Source organism: Macaca nemestrina, chromosome 3 (assembly GCF_043159975.1).
Source record: "Macaca nemestrina isolate mMacNem1 chromosome 3, mMacNem.hap1, whole genome shotgun sequence".
In the NCBI taxonomy this organism is placed as follows: Eukaryota; Metazoa; Chordata; class Mammalia; order Primates; family Cercopithecidae; genus Macaca; species Macaca nemestrina.
Window position 1 is genome coordinate 187,590,298 of NC_092127.1, and position 26,185 is coordinate 187,616,482.

At 45.6% G+C, this 26,185-nt stretch overlaps 1 protein-coding gene across 1 annotated transcript in view; it reads left to right on the forward strand.

Moving 5' to 3' along the window:
* Positions 1-26,185, forward strand: part of LOC105465861 (solute carrier family 2 member 9) — a 199,430-nt gene that overhangs the window by 70,370 nt on the left and 102,875 nt on the right. Inside the window, 1 exon segment of the mRNA XM_071092692.1 lies at positions 15,761-15,892. Coding sequence (XP_070948793.1) covers positions 15,761-15,892 — 132 coding nt within the window.

Genomic DNA, 26,185 nt, shown 5'->3' on the forward strand with positions numbered 1-26,185 from the left:
TTTCAAATCTGTATCCCACACATCCCCCCTCTCCCTCCCCACTGGATGCCCCTAAATTCAGGTCCTACTCTCCTCCCCTCTAGACCATAGCATCTATAACGTCTGGCTCTTATATCCATAAAATTTCAATCAATTCATTCAGCCAGTGTTTATGGAGCATCCACAATGCACCAGACACTAGAAATGAGTCAGACAGAGTCCATGCCTACAAAGAGCTCACTGCTAGCGGGATGTTTGAGGGAAGATTGTGGTGGCTGTGAGATAAATGTGGCCTGGAGGCCAATAGGGAGCCCAAAGGCAGAAGGGCCCCAGGGGGCTGCCCTAATGCAGTGAGAGAGGGCCATGGAAAGCTTTCTGGAGAAGGTGGCATCCACCTTGGGGTCTGGAGGACAATTAGCCAAATGGAAGGGAAGAAAAAACACCATTCCAGGCACAGGGAATAGCCAGTCCAAAAACAAAAAAAGAACAAGAGGGAGCTCAGCACATTGAGAAACTGAGAGTCATTTAATAAGAGTGCCAGAGGTGACAACAAGTGATGAGGTGGATGGTCAGCTGGGGCCACACCCACCTGCACACATCTACAGTTTGAGTCACATCTGCCCAAACATCTTCCTTTTTTAAGTTTTATTTTAAATTCTGGGATATATGTGCAGGGTGTGCAGGTTTGTTACATGGGTAAACATGCGTTATGGTGGTTTGCTGCACCTACAGACCCATTACTTAAGTATTAAGCCCAGCATGCATTAGCTTGTTTTCATGATGCTCTCCCTCCCCCTGCCCAGCCCCCCGACAGGCCCTAGTGTGTGTTGTTCTCCTCCCTGTGTCCATGTGTTCTCGTTGTTCCGCTCCCACTTATGAGTGAGAACATGCAATGTTTGGTTTTCTGTTCCTGTGTTAGTTTGCTGAGGATAATGGCTTCCAACTCCATCCATGTCCCTGCAAAGGATATGATTTTGTTCTTTTTTATGGCTGCATAGTGTTCCATAGTGTATGTGTACCACATTTCTTATGTGGAATTAACCACATTTGGGTTAATTCAATGTCTTTGCTATTGTGAATAGTGTTGTAATGAACATACACGTGCATCTATCTTTATAATGGAATGATTTATATTCATTTGGGTATATACCCAGTAGTGGGATTGCTGGGTCAAATGGTATTTCTAGTTCTAGGTCTTTGAGGAATTGCCACACTGTCTTCCACAATGGTTCAACTAATTTACACTCCCACTAACAGTGTAAAAGCATTCCTATCTCTCCACAGCCCCACCAGCATCTGTTGTTTCTTGACTTTTTAATAATCGCCATTCTGACTGGCCTGAGATGGTATCTCACTGTGGTTTTGATTTGCATTTCTCTAATGATCAGCGATGTTGAGCTTTTTTTCATATGTTTGTTGGCCACATGAATGGCTTCTTTCAAGAAGTGTCTGTTCATATCCTTTGTCCACTTTTTAATGATGTTTGTTTGTTTGATTTTTATAATTTGTTTAAGTTCCTTGTAGACTCTGGATATTAGACCTCTGTCAGATGGATAGATTGTAAAAATTTTCTTCCATTTTGTAGGCTGTTTTCTCTGATGATAGTTTTTTTGGTTTTTTTGTTTTTTTTTGTTTCTGTGCAGAAGCTCATTAGTTTAATTAGATCCCATTTGTCAATTTTTGCTTTTGTTGCAATTGCTTTTGATGTTTTTGTCACGAAATCTTTGCCCATGCCTATGTCCTGAATGGTATTCCCTAGATTTTCTTCTAGGGTTTTTATAGTTTTGGGTTTTACATTTAATCCATCTTGAGTTAATTTTTGTATAAGGTGTAAAGAAGGGGTCCAATTTCCATTTTCTGCCTATGGGTAACCAGTTCTCCCAGCACCATTTATTAAATAGAGAATGTTTTCCCCATTGCTTTTGTCAGGTTTGTTGAAGATTAGATGTTTGTAGGTGTTCAGTCTTATTTCTGAGTTCTCTATTCTGCAAACAAGGAAGGCTGAAAGGACACAAAGATAAATTTAATGAAGTCATGTCATCTGGAATTGTAAAGAAAGTCTTTGAAGCTTGTCTCAACTTTGTTGTCCAATCTTCAAAATAGCCACAGGGGAAACCATTAATTCAGCTGCCCTTTGAGTAGATGCCCTGGAGTGGGAGCTGGGAGAGAGAATTTCCCAAGCCCCATAGAGGTGACCCTGGAGGTGGGTGGCACAGCTGTATGTGTCTGTTTTTGTACCAGTACCATGCTGTTTTGGTTACTGTAGCCTTGTAGTATAGTTTGAAGCCAGCCTCCAGCTTTGCTATTTTTGCTTAGGATTGTCTTGGCTATATACCGCCCAAACATCTTTTTAGTGCTGTGCTTTGGCTGGGTTACTCCAAGCCTCTTGGTGGGAAGGGGCCTACCATGGTGGAAATTGCTCTGATTTGGAAGACAGGAAGTTGAAGGTTTGAATTCTACCTCTGCTGCTTTCTATCTGTATGACTTGAACAAGTTACTTCACTTCTCTGAGGCTTAGGTTTTGATTCTGTAAATGAGGACAATAATATTAATACATACTCCATGGAGTTAATGCAATGATTAAAAGAGACACTATATGTAAAGGACTTTGTACCATTTTCTACAAATGGGAGCCATCCAGTCAAACAATGGATCCTGTGTCCACCAAATGAAGCCCTAATCCCTCAGTCTGGCCTTAAAGCCTCCTGAATTTGGGTTCAGTCTCCAATTTTAACCCATTCTATCCTCTAGTGCCATTCAACTGCCCACATCTCCCTTCTGCTGACTATCATCCCATAATCCTCATGCCACTCCCTGGGCCTGGAATCACCTCTCTCATCACCCCTCTCAATCCATGTCCCTCAGCCTTCAAGAAAAGCCTAATTCAAACAACAACAAAAAGGAAATAGCATTTTCACAGCCCTTCTGAAAATGGAAGTGAGAAGAGAAGCTGAATGCCACGTGAGCTTTGGCTCCTGACAAAAGCTTTTTCTTCCTCTGTTGAATTTTCACATGCTCTGAGTGCCTTCGATCAGATAGGGGTGCATGTGGAGGGGCCGTGTCTTCTTGCTTCCCTCTGACTTCACCTTGACTGTAAACCCTTAAGGGGCTGAGCCACTCCTTTTCAGATTCCCCTTTCTCCCCTGGCAATGCCCAGCATAGAGTAGGCATCATTAATATTGTCCACCAACTTAAGCATTTGATAGGGACAGTTAGGCAGCATTTTATGTTAACTTATTTGGATAGAGGATGATATCTGGGGCTAGTGAAGGGGGAGCCTATTTTCCAGGCAGAAAGGCCTATTTTACGTCTTTACTGCCAGTCTGTGCAGTTTTAGCAGAGCCTGAGTGACTTGGGCAGGCGCAAGGCCCAGGGGAGATGTAAATTCAAATGCTGCACTTCAATAACTGGATGAGACAGATGTTGCTTCTGGCAGGTTTCGAGTTCTAATATTTGGAACAATAAGGCTCCTCTCATGTATAACTTCCTTAACTTGGGGCTTTTCCAAGCAATGTCCACTGATAATGATTCCTTTCCATGCTTTAAACACTGGGGTAGAATATAACCCAGTTAGCCCTGGTTCCTGCCTAGAAGGGCGTGGTGTTGAAGTGGGACAATACTTGGAAATAAATTATCTCCCTGCCTGCCACCAAACTCATCTAGCTGTCAAGTCAGACCCTGAATGTGACTCAGCCCCTCAAAACCCAGAACACGTTTCTTAGGCCCAGGCTACAGTCCGGTTGTGCGGCTCAGTCATGGCAAATGGAGCCTGAGAGTGTAGACCAGGGATTCACTACCAAAAACAAATCTCAAGGGGGCACTTGAAACTCCACAAAGGGAACCCCAAAGGAAAAGTATTCATAGTTCAACTTCATATTTGTCTTAAATTTTAAATTATTTTAGTCAATACAATGCATGCAAATGATTTGAAAAAATTCAATGCTACTAAAAGGCTTATAGTGGCAAACAGAGGTCCATTGTCCCACCCCCTCAAGCTCCCCGTCTGCTCTCCAGAGGCAATCTCTTACAACTCTTTTACCTGTTATTTGATAATTCCACCATATTTTAAAATAATTGATGATAGAACTACTTCTAAATTCATTTTCTTTAGACATTATCCATTGGTGTCTAAGGTTGAGACATCAACCGGATGATTGAGGCCTTAGTATTCTTTTTTTTTTTTTCTTTTCTCTCTGAGACAGAGTTTTGCATATCTCCGAGGCTAGAGTGCAGTGCAGTGGCACAATCTCAGCTCACTGCAACCTCTGCCTCCCAGGTTCAGGCGATTCTCCTTCCTTAGCCATCAGAGTAGCTGGGATTACATGCCCCCGCCACCACACCTGGCTAATTTAAAAAAAAAAAAAAAAAATATATATATATATATATATATATTTAGGAGAAATTGGCCTAAATCTCTACTAAAGAGATTGGCAAGGCCGATCTTGAACCACATTGGCCAGGCTGATCTCCAACTCCTAACCTCAAGTGATCCACCTGCCTTAGCATTCTTCCAGTACCATCCCTCCCTTCCCCTCCTCTAACCTACAAATACACATATAATACAATTTTTATTAGTTCACTGGTCAACATTTATATTGGTATGACTATGTACCAATTACTTTCCTTTCTTGTACAACCTTTTGTTTTTCCTGGAGTTATTAATTCCATCATTGTTTTTATTTTCTTATTTGCTTAGTTTTCTAAGTACCTACAATTAATTTTTTCAAATTCTCCAACATTAGACACCTGATAATAAATTTACAAAATTCTTAAATATATCACAGATGCTCTATCAACTTTATTTTTATACCTCAGCCCTCTAGCCTGTTGCTTTCATCTAAATGGCTCGTTTCTGGACAGGTCCTGATGCAGAACAGTCCTTCTGGGATTTTTGCCTCTTTCCTGGGTGGAAACCACTGGTTCCTGGACCCTGTGTCCTCCTCTTGTTGTTGTTGTTGTTGTTGTTGTTCTGTTTGTTTTTTTTTTTTTTTTAGGTTTCTTGTTTTTATTATTATACTTTAAGTTATGGGATACGTGTGCAAAACATGCAGGTTTGTTACATAGGTATACGTGTGCCATGGTGGTTTGTTGCACCCATCAACCTGTGCTCTACATTAGGTATTTCTCCTAATGGTATTCCTCCCCTAGGCCTCACCTCCGACAGGCCCCAGTGTGTGATGTTCCCCTCCCTGTGTCCATGTGTTCTCATTGTTCGACTCCCACTTATGAGTGAGAACATGCAGTGTTTGGTTTTCTGTTCCTGTGTTAGTTTGCTGAGAATGATGGTTTCCAGCTTCATCCATGTCCCCTCAAAGAACATGAACTCATCCTTTTTTTCTTGGTTGATTTTCTTGTTGTGCTAAATCATTTCCTGCAGTACTTTCCTAAGAAGAAAATATGCAATGAAGACAAAATTTGTGAGATCTTCCATGTTTAAAAATGTCTTTATTCTATACTTATACCCAATAGATAGTTAGGCTAGCTATAGAACTCTTGTATGGTGATAATTTTCCTCAGAATTTTGAAGGCATTGTATCAGTGTCCTATAGCATCTGACACTGCTGATGAGAAATCTGATGCCTTTCTTATTTTTGATCAGTTATATGTGAACTGTTGTTTCTATGTTAACTTTTGGAATCTTATTTATCCCGTCTTTTGAAATTGTGTAATTACTTCCACAGGTGAGAATCTTTCTCTTTAATTGTGCAGAATTCTCAATACTCATTTCCTTTCATTCTAAATCATTATGTTACTACTTTGATAATTTTCTCCTCATCTCCCATTTTTCTATTCTTGCTCTCTTTCTCTGAAACTCCTTGCAGTCAGATAATAGGCTGCTCTTCTAAGTTTTATTTTAGTATTTTCTGTCCTTTCCTTCATTTCTTTATCATTTTGTTCTTTATGGAAGATTTTCTCAAATCCATCTTCCAACTTATCGACTGTATTTTTATTATTTTATCATATTTTTAATTTTGAAGAGCTTCCCCCCCTGTTCATTTTTCATGGAATCCTGTAATTGTTTTTTAGATATAATATTTACAACTATATTTTAGAGGGTATTACTGTTAGGGTATATTGTCCCCTACATTTGTTCTGTGGCTACATTTTTGTCTCTTTGCTCCAGATTGCTTTATCTTTCTGTTGGTTTCCTTTTGCCTTTCTCCTTTGTGTTAGACACTTTTTCAAAAGTGTGGTTCTCCCATTCATGTTTAAAAAGAAGGTGAGCAAAAGCTGTGGGTGGCCCCACAAGTCAGTGTGTGAATGCCTTTTCTCTTTGGAGGTTTGGATTCTCCTCCAAAGAATGGGAGATGCCTATTCTGGGAGCAGATTCACTGCCAGTGACTGAGGGCTCTGAGATTTATTTTCCTGCTTTTGGCCTCCTGTTTTGCTGCTCTATCTGATATGTCCAAGCCTGGAATGACTGTGGTTCCATTGATTGTGAGAATGAACCCCACCTTCTGGTTCCCATCAAGAAGTGGATAAAGGGCATGGGGTCTAAAGGCCTGCCACCCAATCTCTGTTTTCATTCCCACCCTCACCCTGCCTTTGGTGGGTCCTCCATGCGTATGTGTGAAATTTTGTTACATGTATATGTGTGGTGATTAAGTCAGAATATTTTAGGTGTCCATCACCTGAATATAATACATTTTTGTTAACTTTAGTCACCCTACCCTACTATCAAACATTGGATTTATTCCTTCTGTGTTTATACCCTTTAGCCCGCTTCTCTTTGTCTCACCCCATCACTATTCTGTCTCTGTTATCTCTTTACACTCTCCACATCTATCTGATCAAATTTTTTAGCTTCCACACGTAAGTGAGAGAGAACATGCCATATTTGTCTTTTTGTGCCTGGCTAATCTCACTTTAGTCAATGCCCCCCAATTCCATCCACGTTGCTGTAAATGACATGATTTCATTCTTTTTAATGGCTGAATAGTATTCCATTATGTATATATACCAAATTTTCTTTATTCATCCATTGGTGGACACTTAGGTTGATTCCACATCTTTACTATTGTGAATAGTACTCCAATAAACATGTGAGTACAGGGATCCCTTTGACGTATGGATTTCTTTTCCTTTGAGTAGTACCCAGAGGTGAGATTGCTGAATTGAATGGTAATTGTATTTTTAGTTTTTAGAAATCTCCATACTGTTTTCCGTCACAGCTGTACTAGTTTACATTCCCACCAACAGTGTATAAATTTTCCTTTTTCTCTGCATCCTTGCCAGCATCTGTTATTTTTTGTCATTTTAATAATAGCCATTTTGACTGGGGTGAGATGATATCTCACTGTGGTTTTGATTTCCATTTCTCTGATGATTAGTGATATTGAGCATTTTTTCCTGTAAGATTGCTTGAGAACCAAGCAAGGCAGAGGACATCCAAACCCTTTGAAAAATAGAAAATGTTTCAGGAATAGGGGAAGGAACATTTCTTGAAAGATGACCCATGGTGGGGCTCCGTGTGGGTGCTTCTCTCACATCCAATTCTCAAAGCCACTTTTTGTGTGGTAAGTGTTGTAGCCTTGGAAGTTCATCTCATTATTATTTCCAACAGAGAGAAATGAGAGGGTAATCAAAAGAGCCTGTGTTCTTGAGATACCTGTTATTGTTAGTGTTGCAATAGAATCAGAGCATGAATGCGCACCAAAAATAGCAATTCTAGAACAACACGTTTGCTGCAATGAATTGAGCCATCTTACTAGCTGGCTTGTACTCTGTGGGGTCAGGTGTGGAGAGGGTGACATTGACCCTCATGCCCAATAGGTAAGGTTGGTAAGGCAAACACTACCAGCCACATGCTCCTCACCCCAGGATTCAGTAAAGCTGTGGCCTGCAGGGTCCTTCCCGGGGGCAGTTGTTGGGAGGGACAGTAAGGTCAAAGAAACTCCATGAACATCTGCTGACTGTCGCTAGTTCCCTGTGAGGCCCCACTCCTAAACAAGCAGGAAGCATTCAAAGATGTAACAAAGCAACCTTACTGAACGTGAGTGCAGGATTCCCGATCTTGGTGTTTTTGTAATAGCATGAGCTATTGGAGTCAAGCTTGAGTGATCACTGATGAGTTCTGTATAGGACCTGCCATAGAGGAGAGTGACAGGTTCAGCCTGATAGAATCTGCATATAAATTCCCTATTCATCTAGCAACTGCCACCAGAGGGAAGGGAAGGTGGCAAGGTGGCATTGCTTTGCCCCAAGAACTGCAGATCTGAGGAATAATGTCAAGGAAAGAGCCCCAAGCGGGGATCAGAAGAGCCAGGCTCTTGTTCTGTCGGACCCCCTAATTTCTCATGTGCCTTTACGTGGGTTACCTGACCTTTACAGGTCTCCATTTTCTCTTCTACGGACTGGAAATTATAATAATACTTTGTGGGAAAATATTATTTATAATACTATAAAACATCAGCCCTCTAACAGGACAACATATAGGAAAGTTTTAGCATTTTTATAAAAAGTATTTTAAGAGCAGGAGTGTCTGTTGTTTCAGGGATTTCTGTCTCTAGCTGGAGCATCTCTTATCTGTGCTGTCATTCATCCTCCCCAACACACATTCTGTAAACAGGCATTTATTAAACACCTGCCTTGTGCCTGACACTGGGCAGATACATAAAAGAACAAGGCAACAGGTGACCTGAAGGTGACCCTTCAGGAGCTCAGTCTACAGGGAATCACACCCATAAAAAGCACATTGCTATGCAGAGTAACAAGTGCCTTAATGGAAATTGGTACAGATAGAGAAGTCATCCATGGGAGGGAATGCTGTAATGTAAAGGATGAGTAGATAGATGTGCTGCAGAAAGGGATTCTTCCTAAAATGGCCCAGCAGCGTCCTTTGCTAAAGCTAGATTTTACAGGAAAGTACACAGATGGGCCTAGGAGAAGTTTCAATTGACTGACTAATGTTTGGCCAAGTAAATAATTTTTGTCAGATATGTGGATGGACATGAAGATTTGGAATCATGGGCCCGTAGATGTGTCTTAGGTTGAGTTCCCCAGAAAAGAGACCCTGAGATGGAGATGTAGGCAGGAAGCTGATTGGAGAATGAGCTCAGATCAATGCCTGCAGGGGAGAGAAAGGGACAGGATTCAGCGGAGGGAAAGGTGAGCCGCTCTCAGCACAACAGAGGTCTCAGTTGAGCACACAGGGAGCTCTGGAGCTGGGATGGCCCATCAGAGTGGGATAATTTGGAGGTGGGGGAACAGATCTTCATGCCCCCACATCAGTCAGCCATTGGATGCAGTTTGTTCTTGGGGAGGGCTAGGTAGCCTTGGTGGAGGAAACATCCTTCAAGGGCACTTCCAGGGGACAGGCCCAGCCATGGTCCATAGCCAGCAATGCTCCCAGCAGCTATAAGACAAGCCTGTCAGTTCTGGATTATGCACCACCATCCGCTGCAGGTGACGCAGGTGTTGGGGAAGCCCTAGGTCAGTGGCCATCAAATAGCTCTACATTAGAGTCACCTGGAGAGCTTGAACAACCCCAGCACCTAAGCCGCATCCCCAGACCAGTTAACCCCAAATCTCTGAGATTGGGGAATGAGTATCAGTAGTTTGTAAAAACTCCCCAAGTGATTCCAATGGGCAGCCAAGTTCAAGAATCACTGCCCGGGGGATGTGTGCGAGACGAATGAGAGGAGGGCTTGCCTCACAACCCTGGATAAGTATCCCGAGAAGCTGGAGGAGAACCAGGGAGAGTGTGTCATGGAAGGCAAGGGGTCGAGGGTGGGGGTATTTAGAAAGAAGTAAGTGGCCACCTCCAGCAAGAACCTACATGCCTGAGTGGGAGGAGCAGCCAGCTGTTCTAAAATGTACCCAGAATTTGTATTAATCCTGTATGGTGAGGTGATGGACATGGGGGCAACTGTGTTTGAAAGAAGAATTTATTACTCACAGTTCCCTGGAGAAGGGGCATACCACACCATGCAGGGCCACGCGGGGAAGCACTGGGGTCAGTCAGGAGGCAGAAGGAGGGAGGGGACAGCCTGCCCCAGAGCCTTTATTGTGGCCTGATGGCAGGAATGAGTGAGCAGGGGAGGCAGGCTTAAGGTCATGTTGCCAGGCTCTGGGCTACAGGGCTGTTCCCTCGTTGTCTGATAGCTGCCTCTGGAGTGACCTGTGGGAGGGGAAATGTTGGCTCAGAGTGTGAGAGTTTGATGAAGGAAGTGAATGGAGTATAGACTTTGGATTGGTGGGTTTGCATAGGAAAGGCGTGCTCTCAGGCAGGGTGTTTACTAGCTCTAGGAATTATTAATAGCTAGGGAGCTGCTGATAATAACTGCTCGGGAAAGGTCGGTCTCTCTGAAATCAGAAAGGTCATACAATATGAAAACGTAATAAAACACAGAACACGTAAAACATGATTAATATTAATACACTAACCTCATGGCCACCTAGGTTGGGGGTCAGAGTGGGCTGGATTTAGCCTCAGTTCACCCCCTTATCAGGGAGCTGAGTGCTGGGTGCATCTTTCACAAATACACAGAGTAGCCTTGACCCTGGATCCCTTGAGTTGCAGCGGAGAGACAGAAAGAGATGTACATCTTGCAGCAGAGACAGAGAAAGAGCACCTGCCAACCTGCAGGCTAGGAGAACTGCAGGGGCGAGTGGGTGGTCCCAAGGTTGGGACACTCCAGAACCCTCAGAAATTGTTCATGAGGGAACATTATCAGTGTTACACGTCCGTTGGCCCCAGGGTCCCAATGTACAGCCTCACACACTTGGTCCCTAGAGGGGTCAGACACTGGCTAGCAAGCCGGGGGGAAGAACAGTAGGAAGGAGAAGAGAAATAGAGAAGTTGACCATATCTACCTCCCACCCTACCTCTTTCCACTGCAGGCTTCCAGCCTAAAGCAGGCTTGGAGGAAGGGGTATGGGAGATGGAAGATGTGTCAGTCAATCCATTCAATTTGGTTGATTTTGATGATTATTTTGTACTGGCCATTCTGATGTCTAAATTGAAATTGTGATTCTAGGATAGGACCCTGCTCAGTTTGAGCAGAAAAGACATAAGCCCCTAGAATGGGGCAGGGAAATAAAGCCCCAGGAATTAAATTTTACAGAAACAAGGAGACAAAGATCAAGGTTGTATTTAGATAACATTCTGGACTGTTCTTAGGTAACACAAAGTTACATTTGTAACACACTTAGCAGGGAGCTGGGCACATGGAGCCCACTTGATCAATGTCAGCCATTATTAGAATAAGAGCCTACATATGAAGAAATATAAAGAAGAGCATTTCATTTAATGCCCCAAATAGCTGTGTAAGATAGGGCTTGCTCTTCCTCTTTCCAATCCAGCAGCATGGAGCAATGGCCACCTCTGGAGCCCTTTTGCTGTCAGTGGCATAAGTGGCCCAGCCAGCATCAATCCCCTCGCCATGCTCCCTTGTCTGGAGGCCATCAGCTTGTTGGAACACCCTTAGAAGAACTCGACTTGGGGTAAGAGTAATGATTTCAACTCTACTTAGACATCTTTTGCTGATTCATCATAGTCCAGGACGATATTATTTATAGACTAATGTAGTTTGTAGCTTGGGGGAAATGTGACCTAGAAGTCTATTTAAAACATGGAAACCTTGCAGATTAAAGAACAAGATAATAGAGTTATTGCAAAGCCCATTCACCTGACCTGATTGGGAGTTAAAAATCACCTTGGCCAACAAGACGGTTCTTTTCTTTCCTCCTGAGTGAAATAGCAGGTGCAAAGACTCTGCCCGTGTTCTAGATGGATGCTCGAGGGCTTTACCAAACCCAGCAGGCTGAACCAACACCACACTCGTCTTTGAGGTTGTCATTTGGTGGCACCTCATGGTCTTGTGTCAGGCGAGTAATATGCGGTTTTTTAAAACATGCCTTCTTTTTTTAACAGCCCCTGAAAAAGACACTCAGAGGCCACTGTCTGAAAATAGCAAGGGCTGTTTGTGAAAGGGACCAGTGTGTAGGAAAGCCCTTTCTCGCGCTGAGTTCTTCCTTCAATACACATGTATTGAACCGCTACTGTGTGCTGGCAGGTCTCTGCCTTCAGGCCATGCACATCTAATGTAAAACGCTGAGGCCTCAGCTCTGTGTTGGGACCAAGTGCTCAGGACCTCCACCGAGGGCCACTGAGGGTCTTAGGCCTGGGTCAGGTGGAAGAAGGTCAGACCAAGCTCTCCTGGCCCTTCCCCTGAGTCTGGTGGCCTTGTGGCTCCTCTCTGGTCACTAGGTATGTCTTATCAGGCCTCCTGGATCTGAATTCAGACTCTGGGATCCCAGACTTGGTGGCCAGTCGTGCCTCTATGACCGAGTTGTGGCCTCAATGAGCCATTGAAGCCCTCTGTGCCGCAGTTAATATTTCTGTAGAGTGGAGATATCACAGGCTGTTTGTCTGCGAGCTGTTGTGAGGATGAGGGTTGATGAACTATCCAACGTGCTTGGTAATAAAAGCCGCTCTTTCCTGTTGAACACCTACAGTGTGTGCAGGCCTGTGCTCAGTACTCCGGACATCCATTCATGGACTAAATCCTCCCAACAGCAATCCTTCCTAGGAACACGTGCTGACATTGTCCCCATTTCACAGATGAGAACTCTGAGGCATAGGCATTTCAATAACTTGCCCATGGCACAGTGAGTGGGGGTAGAGGCAGAATTCAAATCCAGACCGCCTGCAAGAGAGCTGTGCCCATAACCACTCACTAGGTTGCCCCGACCCAGGCTGTAAGCCCCTGCTCAGTAAGGGTTGCTGATGGCGATTACATCTTTACCACTGTCATTGGGAGAGAAGACGTGCATGTTCATTGTCAGAAATTCTTCCGTAACGCACAGGGCGTAGCAGAGCCTTTATTGTGGCCCCAGGGCAGGAGTGAATGAGCAGGGGAGGCAGGCTTACTCATTGAGATGACGTGTGTGCAGGTCATCCAAGCTACTTTTATTATCTGGGTGGGCCACATGTATAATATGGGTGGAAACCCTTCATTCAACACACACCTACCCACACACCAAATCACACTTTTCTTGGTAGAAGATGAGGGGAATAATCTCTCCTAACTACATCACCCCTCCCTGCAGCCAGCTACTATCTCCAGGAAATCTCTGAACACTTGGTGGAAAAAGCCAGGTTCACAGACGTCGCTGTTGGCTCAGCTCAGTCCCTCTGGAGTAAACTCTTATCTGAGCTCCACTCTGGACACTCCCGACCCTCACCTTTTCCACTGTTCACCCCAGGGATGCGTACAGAGTGGCCACTGCCACTGTCCTTCCCCAGTTCAGAAATGTTGGCATCCCAATCCGGGGGCTGCCCACCCTGAGGTTTAAAGAATCCGCCTTTTCTCCAGAGGTAGAAATAAGACCGTAGTCACCCATGTGACCCCCCTTAAGAAAGAGTCCACATGTCATTGTATTTAAGACACCAGAGATCAAAGGCTATGCCATAAACTTGATAACAGCCTTTCAGGAATACGTCATGCAATGTTAAATGTACCCACTGACTGTAAGATTCCAAAAACACTGAATTGTAGATTCAAGGAAATAGAGAGTGTCCATCTCAACTAGCGCATACACCCCTCCGAGGTTCCTGTTGTCCTCAAGCCACGTTCAAGAGCCATGGAAAGGCAGCAAAGCCACCCATGACCTGACTTCTGCTCAAGGCTTCAGCCTCAGCTCCCACATCTCCGGCATCTCCTGACCTTGTGTTTCCACTACAGTTGTTCCCCAGTGAGCCTGGGCAGATCATGCCTCTGTGTGGTTGTACATGCTGTTCCTACTCTGGGGGTGCCCTTCCACCCAGTGGCAGCTCCACAAACACCACCCCTGGGAAGTGCCCCCTCTGTGATGATGCTGTGGGAGAAGATTGGGCTTGATTTCCACCTGTGTGGTTCCTGGCTGGGAGGCCTCAGCACAGGAATCGCCCACCGCACCTTTAACGTGCCAGCCGTGTGGGGGGTGAGTGGCTGTGCAGTGGAAGGAGACAGCTGTGGGAAGGGCTCACACCACCTGGCACATGGTAAGAGCTTCATGGGGTTGGTTCCCTTGTGTTTTCTCAGATCCTGTTTTTACCCTTACTGAGACAGGAGCGAAACCCCTAGAGAAAATAAAATCAGCAACACCACACGCGGGCCTAGTGGAAATTCCACTTCTATGTATGTTGGGGTTTTTGCTTCCTGGTCTTTCTTTTCAATCAAGCTATGACACACATACCATCAAATTCATCCTTTTAAAGTATACAACTCAGTGGGTTTTGGTATCTTCGTGGAGTCGGGCCACCATCAGCCTTCCCTAATTCCAGGGTGTTTGCATCACCCTAGATGAAACCCCACACCTATGAGAAGTCATCCCCACTCCTCTGTCCCCAGCCCTCTCGGCCCCCCAGCAGCCCTAGCCTACCCCTCCCAGCCTTCTAACGAGAGCTCCTCCTGAAACTGGAAAGCCAACATTGGCCTTGCCAGTTCCTCAAAGGGCGTTGGAAGGGCTTTGCCGGCTGATGGAACCAGAGGAGTTTTGTGAATAAAAATTGTTATTAGGTACAGAAAAGGGAATCAAATCTAAGGCACCCCTTAGGTGGAGATGAGGACTGGACCAGCTGCTGGCCGTGTGCCCCCGGCAGGCCACGTCCCCACACACTCTGGGGCCTGGGGCCCTGCTGCTCTCCCCTCACGGGATCTTAGAACTTGCAAAAGTCTCCATCACCATGGACCTCAGTAGGGAGCAAGCCTTGGGAGAGCAGAAGAGGGAAGCCCTGACTCCCAGCAGGCAGCTGGGGGAGAGGTGGGGAGGCTATCCCCAGGCCCTGCCCGTGCTTTTGCCCCAGGATCCTGAGGGCACCGTCCCATGGGCCCCACCTGAAGCCAACAGAGCCTCTGCCCATCATATGAAATCTTTTCAGGCCTGAGTGTGTCTTATTTTGTCCTTGGCCATCTCCTTGTACCTTCTTGGGAAATAAACATGTCAAGGATGTGGCGTCGAGGACTTGGTTTTTCCTCCTCATGATCGGAACTGCATTGTGGGCGGGATTCTCTTCTTCCAGTGGCACAGTGGGAGCTTATTTGTAAACTGAGGTAGGAAGAAAGCAGATCACGAAGAACCCTACCTTACGGGCATCGCATCGTGTGCTCTGGGCTGCATTTAAGCTACACTGCAGGGGATGTCACTGCTTGGAGTGAGTCAAGTGCCTCTTGAATAGTGCGTGTCACAGGGATCTGTTTGCCTTTCATAGCTGGCTGGAACGTGAAAATTCTCCTCTCCCTAAGGGGTAAGCTGTGCCCCACAGGCCCCCTCTTCCTCACTCCCATGGGGTCTGCAAGAGCTCCAGCTGCCCTCCTTGTGTCCCCACTGACAAGACAGAGATGGTCGAATGTCGTGGGCCTCTAGATGTCTAGTGGTGGTGCCCATGTCACCTCCATGTGCAGGTTCCATTCTCGGGGCAGCCTGGGAGGCAGCCCTGGTGGTGAAGAGAAGGAGACCCTAAGATCCCCCAGGCTCACCATGGTTCCTCAGGGAGGTGGAGACAAGCAGCTCCTGAGTGGCCTTGGCCAGCCTGAGCCACCTGCTTTTCAGAGCTACCGCCCAGGTCACTATCTCACAGGGGACTCTGAGGAGTCTCTGGACTCATGCATGGAAAATGCTGTATACACAGGACTGGCACCCAACCTGGCTCAGTTCCTTCCCTCAGCCTTTGTTCGTGGGGATCATGCTGGGCAGGAAGATGTTCTGCAGGGTCGAAACCACCTGGTCCAGTGGCTCAGTCCCCTCAACAATGACCAGAGGCCACTGCCCTCAGCAGCATCTCCTTCTCCCGCAGGAGAGTACCTGGCCGTACCTGTTTGGAGTGATTGTGGTCCCTGCCGTTGTCCAGCTGCTGAGCCTGCCCTTTCTCCCGGAGAGCCCACGCTACCTGCTCTTGGAGAAGCACAACGAGGCGAGAGCTGTGAAAGGTGAGGGCCCTTCTCTTTCCTGCACAGCTCCAGCCCCTGCATAGATCAGCACTGCAAGGCATGCTGGGACCTGGGCCAGTGGGCACAGGAAGGGGTGCTGTCATTGTTCCTTTTGCAGGCACTCTGGGTTGGGGGTCATAGGGCACCTTCTCATTTCATCTTCCCAACAGCCTTGCTAGGAGGACAGACGGGGGACACAGAGTCACCCAGGGAGTCTCCCAGGGAGTCTGGAAAAGCCAGAACAGGCAAGATAAGATGCAGGTCCTCTCTGGGCAGCATCTCCCACTACTGCTTCTTTGGTTGTTTCCAGACACAGAGATGAAGCCATCTCAAATCTCTGAGTGGCTTAGGTGCATAGCGGCCCTCCTTCTACTCCTTCTCCCTTCACTGACTTCCTCTGTCTTAACATTTACATGCCAGGAAAGGAAAAGATGTAAGCACAAAGTGAACACCAGATCCCACCAGGCACTGGTCTGAGTGCTTCTGCACAATGACCCATGGGACCTTGCCAGCAGTCCTTGGAGGGAGGAAGGAGCATACACTCATTTTACAGGAGAGGAAAATAAGGCTCTCAAAGGCGCTTGGGAGTTGTCTCAGGTAGCTTTCTTTAAATGCCCTAAATGGGGAGGATGCTGAGTCAGATTCAAAGCCTGGCTTTCGGAATCAGAGACATCTCTCTACAGAGCCCTGAAAAGGCAAAACTATGTTGCCTAGAGATAGACAATGCAGAACGAACAATCACATTCTCATTCTTCTAGTTTTATCAAATGAGACGCAGTTGACAGCGCCATGGTTAGTTAGGCATGTGAAGGTAACCAGCACTACCTTCACATCCAGCTCTGCTGTCTGACCTTGAGCAATTTTTTTAAACCTTCTGAGCCTCAGAACCCTCGGCTATAGAAAGGAAATGACATAAACTTCCCTCGTGGGGCCATTGTGAAGATTGGATTAATGGTGCGGATAAGGTTCGTAGTATTATCTGCTGTCCTCATTACTGAGAACTCTGTGCATTTTAGCTCTAAATTTCACTTATGTCCAAATCCAGGAGAAACCTTGAGAATTATATATACAATTTGTGCAACATTTTTTGAAATTCACACTACCTATTTTCTGAGTTAACAAATGGCATAATGAAATGTTAACAATTGCCTATATTTGTCTAGCAGTTTATGGATCAGATTCATTTTCTCATTTATAACATTTCTCTAAAGTGAAGTCAGAGAAGGTAATTGTTATTACCTTCATTTTGCAGATGAAGAAACTGAGGTTTACAGAGATGAAGTCCGTTTCCCAAAGCTGTGGGTTTTCGTTTATAGAGATTTATACAGGCTTTTGAAAATATGATGGAAATGATAGTGTTTTCTTCAATGCAGTGATCATACACACAAAATTCTGCCTATGGCTTTGGTGATGGACCTGGGACTTGAGCCCTCTTTTCTCCAGAGGACCCTGGTTAATAACTGCCACCCCCAATCTTAAACCCATTAGTAACCAAAGGATTGGAACCCAAGGAAGATTTTCCTCCCACACCCCTTGTGCACAGGGAGATACCAGGAAAGGGAAGTAGTGTCTGTTGTACCAGGTGACTTCCCATGTGGCCAGTGAGGAGAAAAACTAACTAAATTTTGGTTCAGGTGGTTGTCAGATGGCAGAGTCTCTGGAGTAAAAAGAAGGTGACTAAGAGAGAGAACCAAGGAGATCAGATTCTAGAAAGCACCTGGGCTGTGCATTGTTGGAAGAGGGTGAGCCCTCCAGCTCTGTCTCTACTGGCCTGGGAGGGTAACCCGCACCCTCTGGCTCTGCTCGGGAAAAACTCTTAAGAAATGCTTCAATTAAGTACAGTTGGAATGAACAGTGCATGCCAATGCCAGACAGTGAAGAAGGTTTTAAAGTTTTATTTCATAGCACAGTAGGGAGTAAGGGAGAAGTCTAGTTACAAAACATGATAAGTATTACATGTGCACTCTATAAAATGAACAAAGATACTGACCTTAAGTTGAAATAGATTATTGAAATTTTCATCTGTACCTATAAAAGTGCTAATTTTACTCCAGACATTCAGCAAGCAATGGATATTTACCATGTTGGGCATTCAGCCAGGTGACAGGGTCAGACAGTGGTACGAAATGACATTCCTGCCCCCTAGGAGTGAGGGAGGGTAAAGGTCTAGTTAAAGGAGATGGACAGAAACACCCAGTAATGGCTCATCTGTATTGAAAACTATTTCATTCTAAGCACTTGACATACATTAGCTCATTAAATCATCACAACAACCATAGAAAGTAGGTCACATTTTTATTCCCATTTTAAGACCTAAAAAGAAAACAAAAACAAAACAAAAAAAAAACTGAGGATGGAATAACTTGGCCAAAGACATAAAGCTAGCCAATCACAGCACTGAAGTTTGAATTCTGACAATCTGGCTCTGGAACTTACGAATGTAAACAAAATGCGCTTTATTACCCAGCACCATGCTGGGCACTGTGGGTGACACCCCTTCTCCAGTCTGTTGACAATTTGGGGAAAAGGGGCCCTGTGTTAGTCAACTATTACCGTAATAATGCTGCATAAAAAAACACCCAAAACACATTGGCTTAAGATAATAGTATTCCTTAGTTCACAAACCTATAGGTGAACTGTGTTATTCTGTTAATCTTAGTAATCCTTCTTGGGGCCAGCTGAAGTTCACTCACATGTCTGGTGGTCAGCTGGCTGACTTAGGTTGGCCTTAGCTCTGTTCAATGTACCTCATCCCCAGCTGGCCAGCAGGGCACATTCTCATGGTAATCAGAGAGGAAATGGAAAACACAAGCAGTTTCTCTAAGTTGGAAATCTCCTAAAATCCTATTGGCCAAAGTAAGTCACATAGCTAAGCCCAAAGTCAGAGTGGAAGGGGGCTTCAAAGTTTTAGGATAGAGACATAAATGTAGGGAGGCCACGAACTTGGGCCATCAACACAATCACTTTAGACAAGAGGCCCCTTTCGGGATGTCCCTATCGCACTCCATCCCCACCCCCAGTTCATAGTGGCAGGGAATGAGTCCCATGCCCTGGGTCTTATTTATTTACGCCACTCTTGTCAGTTTAGGAGAATCCCAGCCTCCAGTACCTAAAAATGAGGGAACACCCTAACTTCTACTCTGAGAAAGGGAAATGTATTTAATTGAATAAAAATGAAATATTACCATAGGGAATGTAAAAGGACAACGTTCAGGAATTAGGGTCAGGGAAATTGCATTGATCAGGACTCTCTGGGATGTAAGAGGTAGAAACTGCATCCAAAGCAGTGTAAGCAAAAGGGGAACTTTTGGCTCCTGTCCCTCATGATCTGAGGGCACCAATAATGGGCCCTCTTCCTCTTTCCAGCCAAAGTTGAAATCAATCAAGAGATGGATACACAAGTGGAGGAGGTGGGTTAAAATGATCACTTTTAGTGTGAATAAAGACTACTAGGAGATTTTGGCTTTAGGTCTGATGGCCAAGAGAACCTCTTAAGATTGTGCTCCTGAACTGAACTTGCCACCTACTCATGGCCTCTCTGACAGGGCCCATCCTTGAAAGACTTAGAACATGGAACAGAGAGTGTGCTCTTCCAGCCAGATAGGTCCCAAAAAGAAAGGGAGGAACTAAGCTGTGCGGGCCATTTCTCTCCCCTAGCTTAACCAAATAGGTAAGTTCCCTCTCATCTCCTGGACAGGAGTGAGCGAGGTAAAGAATGACACACTAATGCCCTTCATGAAGAAAGCAGTATCAGGAGAGGGTAATAAGTGTTCTTCCTAATCATAAGCAGTGAAACGGCTGGTTTTCCTTCAGGTATGGTGGGATCCGGGAACTAAATCAACTTAACCAGTTAGATAGGTTCCCTCTCATCTCCTGGACAGGAGCAAGTGAGGTGAAGAATGACACACTAATGCCCTTCATGAACAAAGCAGTATCAGGAGTGAGCAATACATGTTCTTCCTAATCATAAGCAGTGAAACGGCTGGGTTTCCTTCAGGCATGGTGGGATCCAGGAGCTAAATCCAAGTCATTAAGGTACTGCCTCTCTCTCAACAAATCTTGACATTCTTAGTATTTCATTGGCTTCATTCTCAGACAGGCTTTCTCTACTTGATATAAAGACAGCCCTGAGCAGCTCCAACTTGGTAAGACTATCTCAGAAGGAGAGACATTCTCTGTCACACATCATACATTTCACTCTCTGAAGAAAATAATTATAATTGGTCTTTCTTGGGTTATGGCCATCCTTGAAGCAATCACTGCAATGGGAATTAGAATTCCCTGACTGGCCAGTTGCCATCCATTCTGATGATTGGGAGATGGAGGGCTATGAGGTTTCATTGACATCTCTACTGAGATTATTGGGAGCACAGGAGGACAGCTTCAAGGGAAAGATGCAGCAAGAGAAAAAAGTACAGGATGGCCACCACCATGCAGAAATGACCCTTTTATCCCATCTGGATGCACTCTCCCTGGTAGTGCTATGTCCCCTGTCCTCCATGGTCTGTATTGGTCTTTGCTGTCTGAACTCCAACTGGGGATAGACTTGGCGGGGATCTCAGACCACAGCCCACAGATAGGCAGTTCAGAGCAGTCTTGATGTGTCTCCTTTTTTGTTGCTTTGTGTATGGGAAGGAGTGTGTTTTTATGGGATATAGCATTTGGGAGCCAGTTATTGGCTGGAACCCTGGCCTAAATAGAAAAGGAAGATTATCCATTATTGGTCACCAGTGGAATTTTCATTGGCATTTTGATTGGAGGAAGTTTCTTTCTTTTGTTTTGTTTTGTTTTTGGTAGAGAAAGGCATGTGTATCATGATTAAGTCCTGCTCCTTATGATAGAAAACTCAAAGTAATAGTGTCCTAAACAAAGTAGAAGTTTATCTCTGTCACACATTTAAAAAAAATGCTCAAAGTAGATTGTCTAGGGCTGTTATGGTTCTTCCTGGTATCAGAGACCTGGCTCTATTCATCTTTGACTGCCATTCTCAGAAGGTCCTTTCATGGCCCACAGTAGCGGCCATCGTAACTGCATTCCAGCCAGAAGGAAGAGGGTGAGAGGAAGGGACTGCCCGCCCCTTCTGCTCCAAGAATTCTTCTTGGAAGTTCACACACTTTTGCTCCTGTCTGCTTCGACCGAAGGGAATCCCATAGACGCTCCTGACAGCCAGGAGCCTGGGAAATGTCATCATTCAATGCACGGCTGCCACAAGAGTCAGGGTCTGCTCCTGAGGAGGAGGGGAGCATGAATAATGAAACTTGCTACCTATGGCCTCTGCCACAAGAAAGCAAGCATGCAAAGGAAGTGCCTATGGCTGGGACCAGTGAAACTGAGGCATTTTGAGTGCCCTGGAAGCTGACAACGTGTGGCACTGTTTAAACAGCCATTTGAAACTTATTTAGAAATGGGGCTGAGTGGGCACACGAGGACTGCTCCCCTTCAGTTCTGATGCTACCCGCACCCATGGAGCTAAGCAAAAGCCCCAAAGTTCATGGGACCTGCCTGCCTTTGTCAATCCTGAGCACCCCATGGCAGTTTTACTCCCACCCCATGAAGACTGTCAGCCACCTCCTGGTAAAGTACCTTTTGCATCTCATGCCATTTGTTTTTTCATTTTGTTTTGTTTTCTGAGACACGGTTTCGCTTCCTCCCTCAGGCTAGAGTGCAGCAACTCGAACCTGCAACCTTCGCCTTCTGGGTTCAAGCGATTCTCCTGCCTCAGCCTCCCGAGTAGCTGGGAGTACAGGCACCTGCCACCATACCTGGCTAATTTTTGTATTTTTTTAGTAGAGATGGGGTTTCACCATGTTGACCAGGCTGGTCTCGAACTCCTGACCTCAAGTGATCAGACCGCCTTGGCCTCCCAAAGTGCTGGAATGACAGGTGTGAGCCATACACCATAGTGCCTTAGGGAATGGCACTGTGCAGTTTCTCTGTGGAGGCCCTGGGCCACAGCCTTAGTGACCAAAGCTGGCCTGAGACATTCAGACACAAGGACATACATCAGCAAGTCACAAGTGGGTCCCAACAGTGGCCCTATTGGAGTCAGCTGACTTCCTTTTCTCCTTTGTGCTAGAAGCTAAAGTGTGTTGACTTGGTTCCATAGGATCTGTTTTTTGTTTTTGTTTTTGTTTTTGTTTTTTGAGACAGAGTCTCGCTCTGTGGCCCAGGCTGGAGTGCAGTGGCCGGATCTCAGCTCACTGCAAGCTCCGCCTCCCGGGTTTACGCCATTCTCCTGCCTCAGCCTCCTGAGTAGCTGGGACTACAGGCGTCCGCCATCTCGCCCGGCTAGTTTTTTGTATTTTTTTAGTAAAGACGAGGTTTCACCGAGTTAGCCAGGATGGTCTCGATCTCCTGACCTCGTGATCCGCCTGCCTCGGCCTCCCAAAGTGCTGGGATTACAGGCTTGAGCCACCGCGCCCGGCCGGATCTGGTTTTTATTAAGGTAAGAAGGAAGTTAACTCCAGTTAACTCATGCCAGATGTGAGCTGAAAATACAAGCTTTTTCCCAGACCACTGCAATACTTTACCCTCAAGAAAAGCATAGATTCCTTGGGGTGACGAGGTCTGAGGTCCAGGTCCTTGGGGTGACCAGGTCTGAGGTCCAGGTCGTCAGGCCTGCATATGGTGGCAGAGCCAGATGAAGGCCCGGAAGAAGCACAACCGGTGGTCTCAGGTCTCTGCCTTGGAGGACCCACCATGATGTAAGGATGCCCCGACCTTCCTGCTGTCCCAGCTCCCCTCACTGTCCTCCCACTTATGGCCCAGGATGGCTGCCATCGCGCCAGCCTCCAGCCTGTGCAAGTCTTATCTGAGCAAGAGAAGACTCAGGGGACAAATAACCAATTCATTGAGAAGCCATTGAGGGGATGAGGGAGAAGCCTTATTTGGGGTGACAGATTCAGAACCAAATGGGAGAAGCCACAGGGATGCAGATTTTGACTCACCTTAAGAAAGGAGATGTAAGACTGTAATGGGTTGTTTATGGAGGTGAGAGTTTTCGTTCCGGGGGTGTTTGAGGACTGGACAGGGATGGGAAGAGCCACTGGAAACAGAGCCAGAAGGTCACACTCAGTCACACTCCTGCTCTCCTGCCTACCGATCTTCTCTGGGCTTCAGTTTCCTAATAGAAAAAAATAAGAGAGTACTCATAACTAGAGAAAGTTCAAATTAAGCTGGTATGTGTGAGAGGATTGTCTGCTTCTGTGCTTTGCACTTCTGCCTCACCTTGCATTGGAAGGAAGGTATTCTATGGCTAAAATGAGTTTGACTTTTTTTTTTGCTCTGGGAATAGAGAAATTTGTAAATGTTTTTTGGGGAAGCTGGGAATCACTCACAACTTCAGCTCTTAAAAATCCGCTGTTGTCAGTGATACTGGAGCATTCATTGCCTGTTGTTCATGTTGACATGGCGGCAATCACAGGGATTCATCTGCTAGGCCAATGTTACCCACCACTCCCTTTCCTGACCATCTCTGTACCCTAAGCATGTTTTCTTATTACTGTTTCTATGTTGTCGTGTATGGTTGGTGGAATAATGGTCCCCAAGTCCATTACTCACACCCATGTCTCAAGCCTCAGAACCCGTGAGTGTGTTACCTTCCATGTCAAAAGGGCTTTGCAGGTGTGATTACCTTAAGAACCTTGAGCTGGAGAAATGATATTGGATTATCTATGTGAATCCAATGGAATCACAACGTGTTTAAGTGAAAGAAGGAGGCAGAAAAGGCAGAGAAGGAGATGTGATGATGGAAGCAGAGGTCAGAGAGAGAGAGAAAGAGAAGAGAAAGGATGCTATACTTTTGGCTTTGAAGTTGGAGGAAAGAGGCCAGGGCCCAGGAAAGCTGGAAAGGGCAAGGGAACAGATTCTCTATTTCAAGCCTCCAGAAGAAATGCAGCCCTGTTGACCCCTTGCTTTTAGCTCAGTGAGACCCATGTCAGACTTCAAACTTCCAGAACTGTAGGGTAATAACTAAGTGTTGTTTTAAGCTAGTAAGTTCATGGTTGTCTGTTTCTATAGCAACAATGGAAAGCTCACACATCACATTAAGGGAGGAAAGTAAGCTAAGGTGGGACTATAATGTTTCCTTGTTTTTTTTTTGTTTTTTGTTTTTTGTTTTTTTTTTGAGACAGAGTTTTGCTCTTGTCGCCCAGGCTAGAGTGCAATGGCATGATCTCAGCTCACTGCAACCTCCACCTCCTAGGTTCAAGTGATTCCCCTGCCTCAGCCTCCCAAGTAGCTGGGATTACAGGTGTGCACCACCACGCCTGGCTAATTTTGTTATTTTTAGTAGAGACAGAGTTTCTCCATGTTGGTCAGGCTGATCTCGAACTCCCAACCTAAGGTGATTCACCCACCATGGCCTCCCAAAGTGCTGGGATTACAGGCATGAGCCCCCGCACCCACCCTCCTTGGTTTTAAATATAGTTAAAACATTCCTTATCTCAATTCTCAAAATTGCTGGCAAATATTATTTCTAATATTTTTTCTTTATACAAAATAACTGGGCTAAAGGTCTTTATGCATGAGGCCTTTAAAGCTTTTTCTTGTAAATATAACGTTTGTTATTACTACAATTTATCAAGTGCCTGTGATACACACGGTGCTTTGCTTCTGGATCTCCAATATGTCTCCAAAACTTTGGAGACAAGGAAATGACCACTCAGAGGCTGAGTAGCTTGCCTAAGATACCACGGATAGTTCGTGACAGAAACGAGATTCTAACTCAGTTTGTCTCATTCAAATCTGAATTCACTGAAGTGCAGGGTGCTGCCTTCAGCTTTTTTGTCTCTTATTTATAAGACATAATGTGCACATAAAGACAACCAATAATAGCAAAAGATCGGCCAGGCGCAGTGGCTCACGCCTGTAATCCCAGCACTTTGGGAGGCCGAGGATGGTGGATCACGAGGTCAGGAGATCAAGACCATCCTGGCTAACACGGTAAAACCCTGTCTCTCCTAAAAATACAAAAAATTAGCCGGGCGTGGTGGCAGGCACCTGTAGTCCCAGCTACTCGGGAGGCTGAGGCAAGAGAATGGCCGTGAACCTGGAAGGCAGAGCTTGCAGTGAGCTGAGATCGCGCCACTGCACTCCAGCCTGGGCAACAGAACAAGACTCCGTCTAAAAAAAAAAAAAAAAAAGCAAAAAAAAGAATGGGTTAAGGGATTTGGGGGCTATTGATCCATGGGTTGGGGACACAGAAAATTTCTCCTGAAATATTATGACTTTATATATTAAGGCAGGGTTAAATTTCAGATTTGCATCAATTTTATCTAAGAACAGTTAGGTAAGTAATCGTGTATTTACTTAAAACTGAAAATGAGGCCCGGCGTGGTGGCTCACGCCTATAATCCCAGCACTTTGGGAGGCCGAGGCGGGCAGATCACCTAAAGTCAGGAGTTTGAGACCAGCCTGAGCAACATGTGGTGAAACCCCGTCTCTACTAAAAATATAAAAACTAGCCGGGTGTGGTGGTGCGCACCTGTCATCCCAGCTACTTACGAGGCTGAGGCAGGAGAATTGCTTGAACCCAGGAGGCAGAGGTTGCAGTGAGCCGAGATCACACCACTGCACTCCAGCCTGCACGACACAGTAAGACTGTCTCAAAAAAAAAAAAAAAAAAAAAAAAAAAAACTGAAAATGATATCCCAATGCCAATTTTATTCACTTATTTAACAAACTATTACAGATGATTGTAGCATTATGAAGGCATGCTTAGGACATAATGTTTGGAGGGGAACAAAGAGAACATAAAAAGAATCTGTGTGATCACAGAAGTGTAGACATCATAGATACGGGCAGGCCCAGGTAAAGGCAAACACAAACTGAGGCCATTGATGCATGAGGGAGCTGGGTTCTGTGCTTTGTAGGCTCTTGGTGAGGGAGGGGCAACAGAGGTAAACTCCCCCCTTACTCCCTCCCCTGTGCACCAAATGCACCCACCAGCAACCAACGCAGAACCCAGGAAGGAGGCCATGGGGTGATCAGCTAGCTCCGCAGGCCCTGCCGTCTGTGGTGGCCTTGCCTGGAGGCCCTCAGCTCACCTATACCCACCTGGAGATGACTGAGGAAAGAAGAGGGGCTGTGTAATGTTCCATGCTCACCCTTGTCAATGATAAAGATGTCCCCATTTCCTAAACCGGGCAGAGGGAGCTGGGCAGAGGGAGGAGGGGACGCACTCCCTCGGAGGTCTTCCCTTGGTCTCTGCTGGCATGGTCACCTGCTCCCGGAAGACCAGCGCCCTCCTCCCCCACTGTTGCTCTGCTTCTTTTCTAAGATGTGAGCCAAGA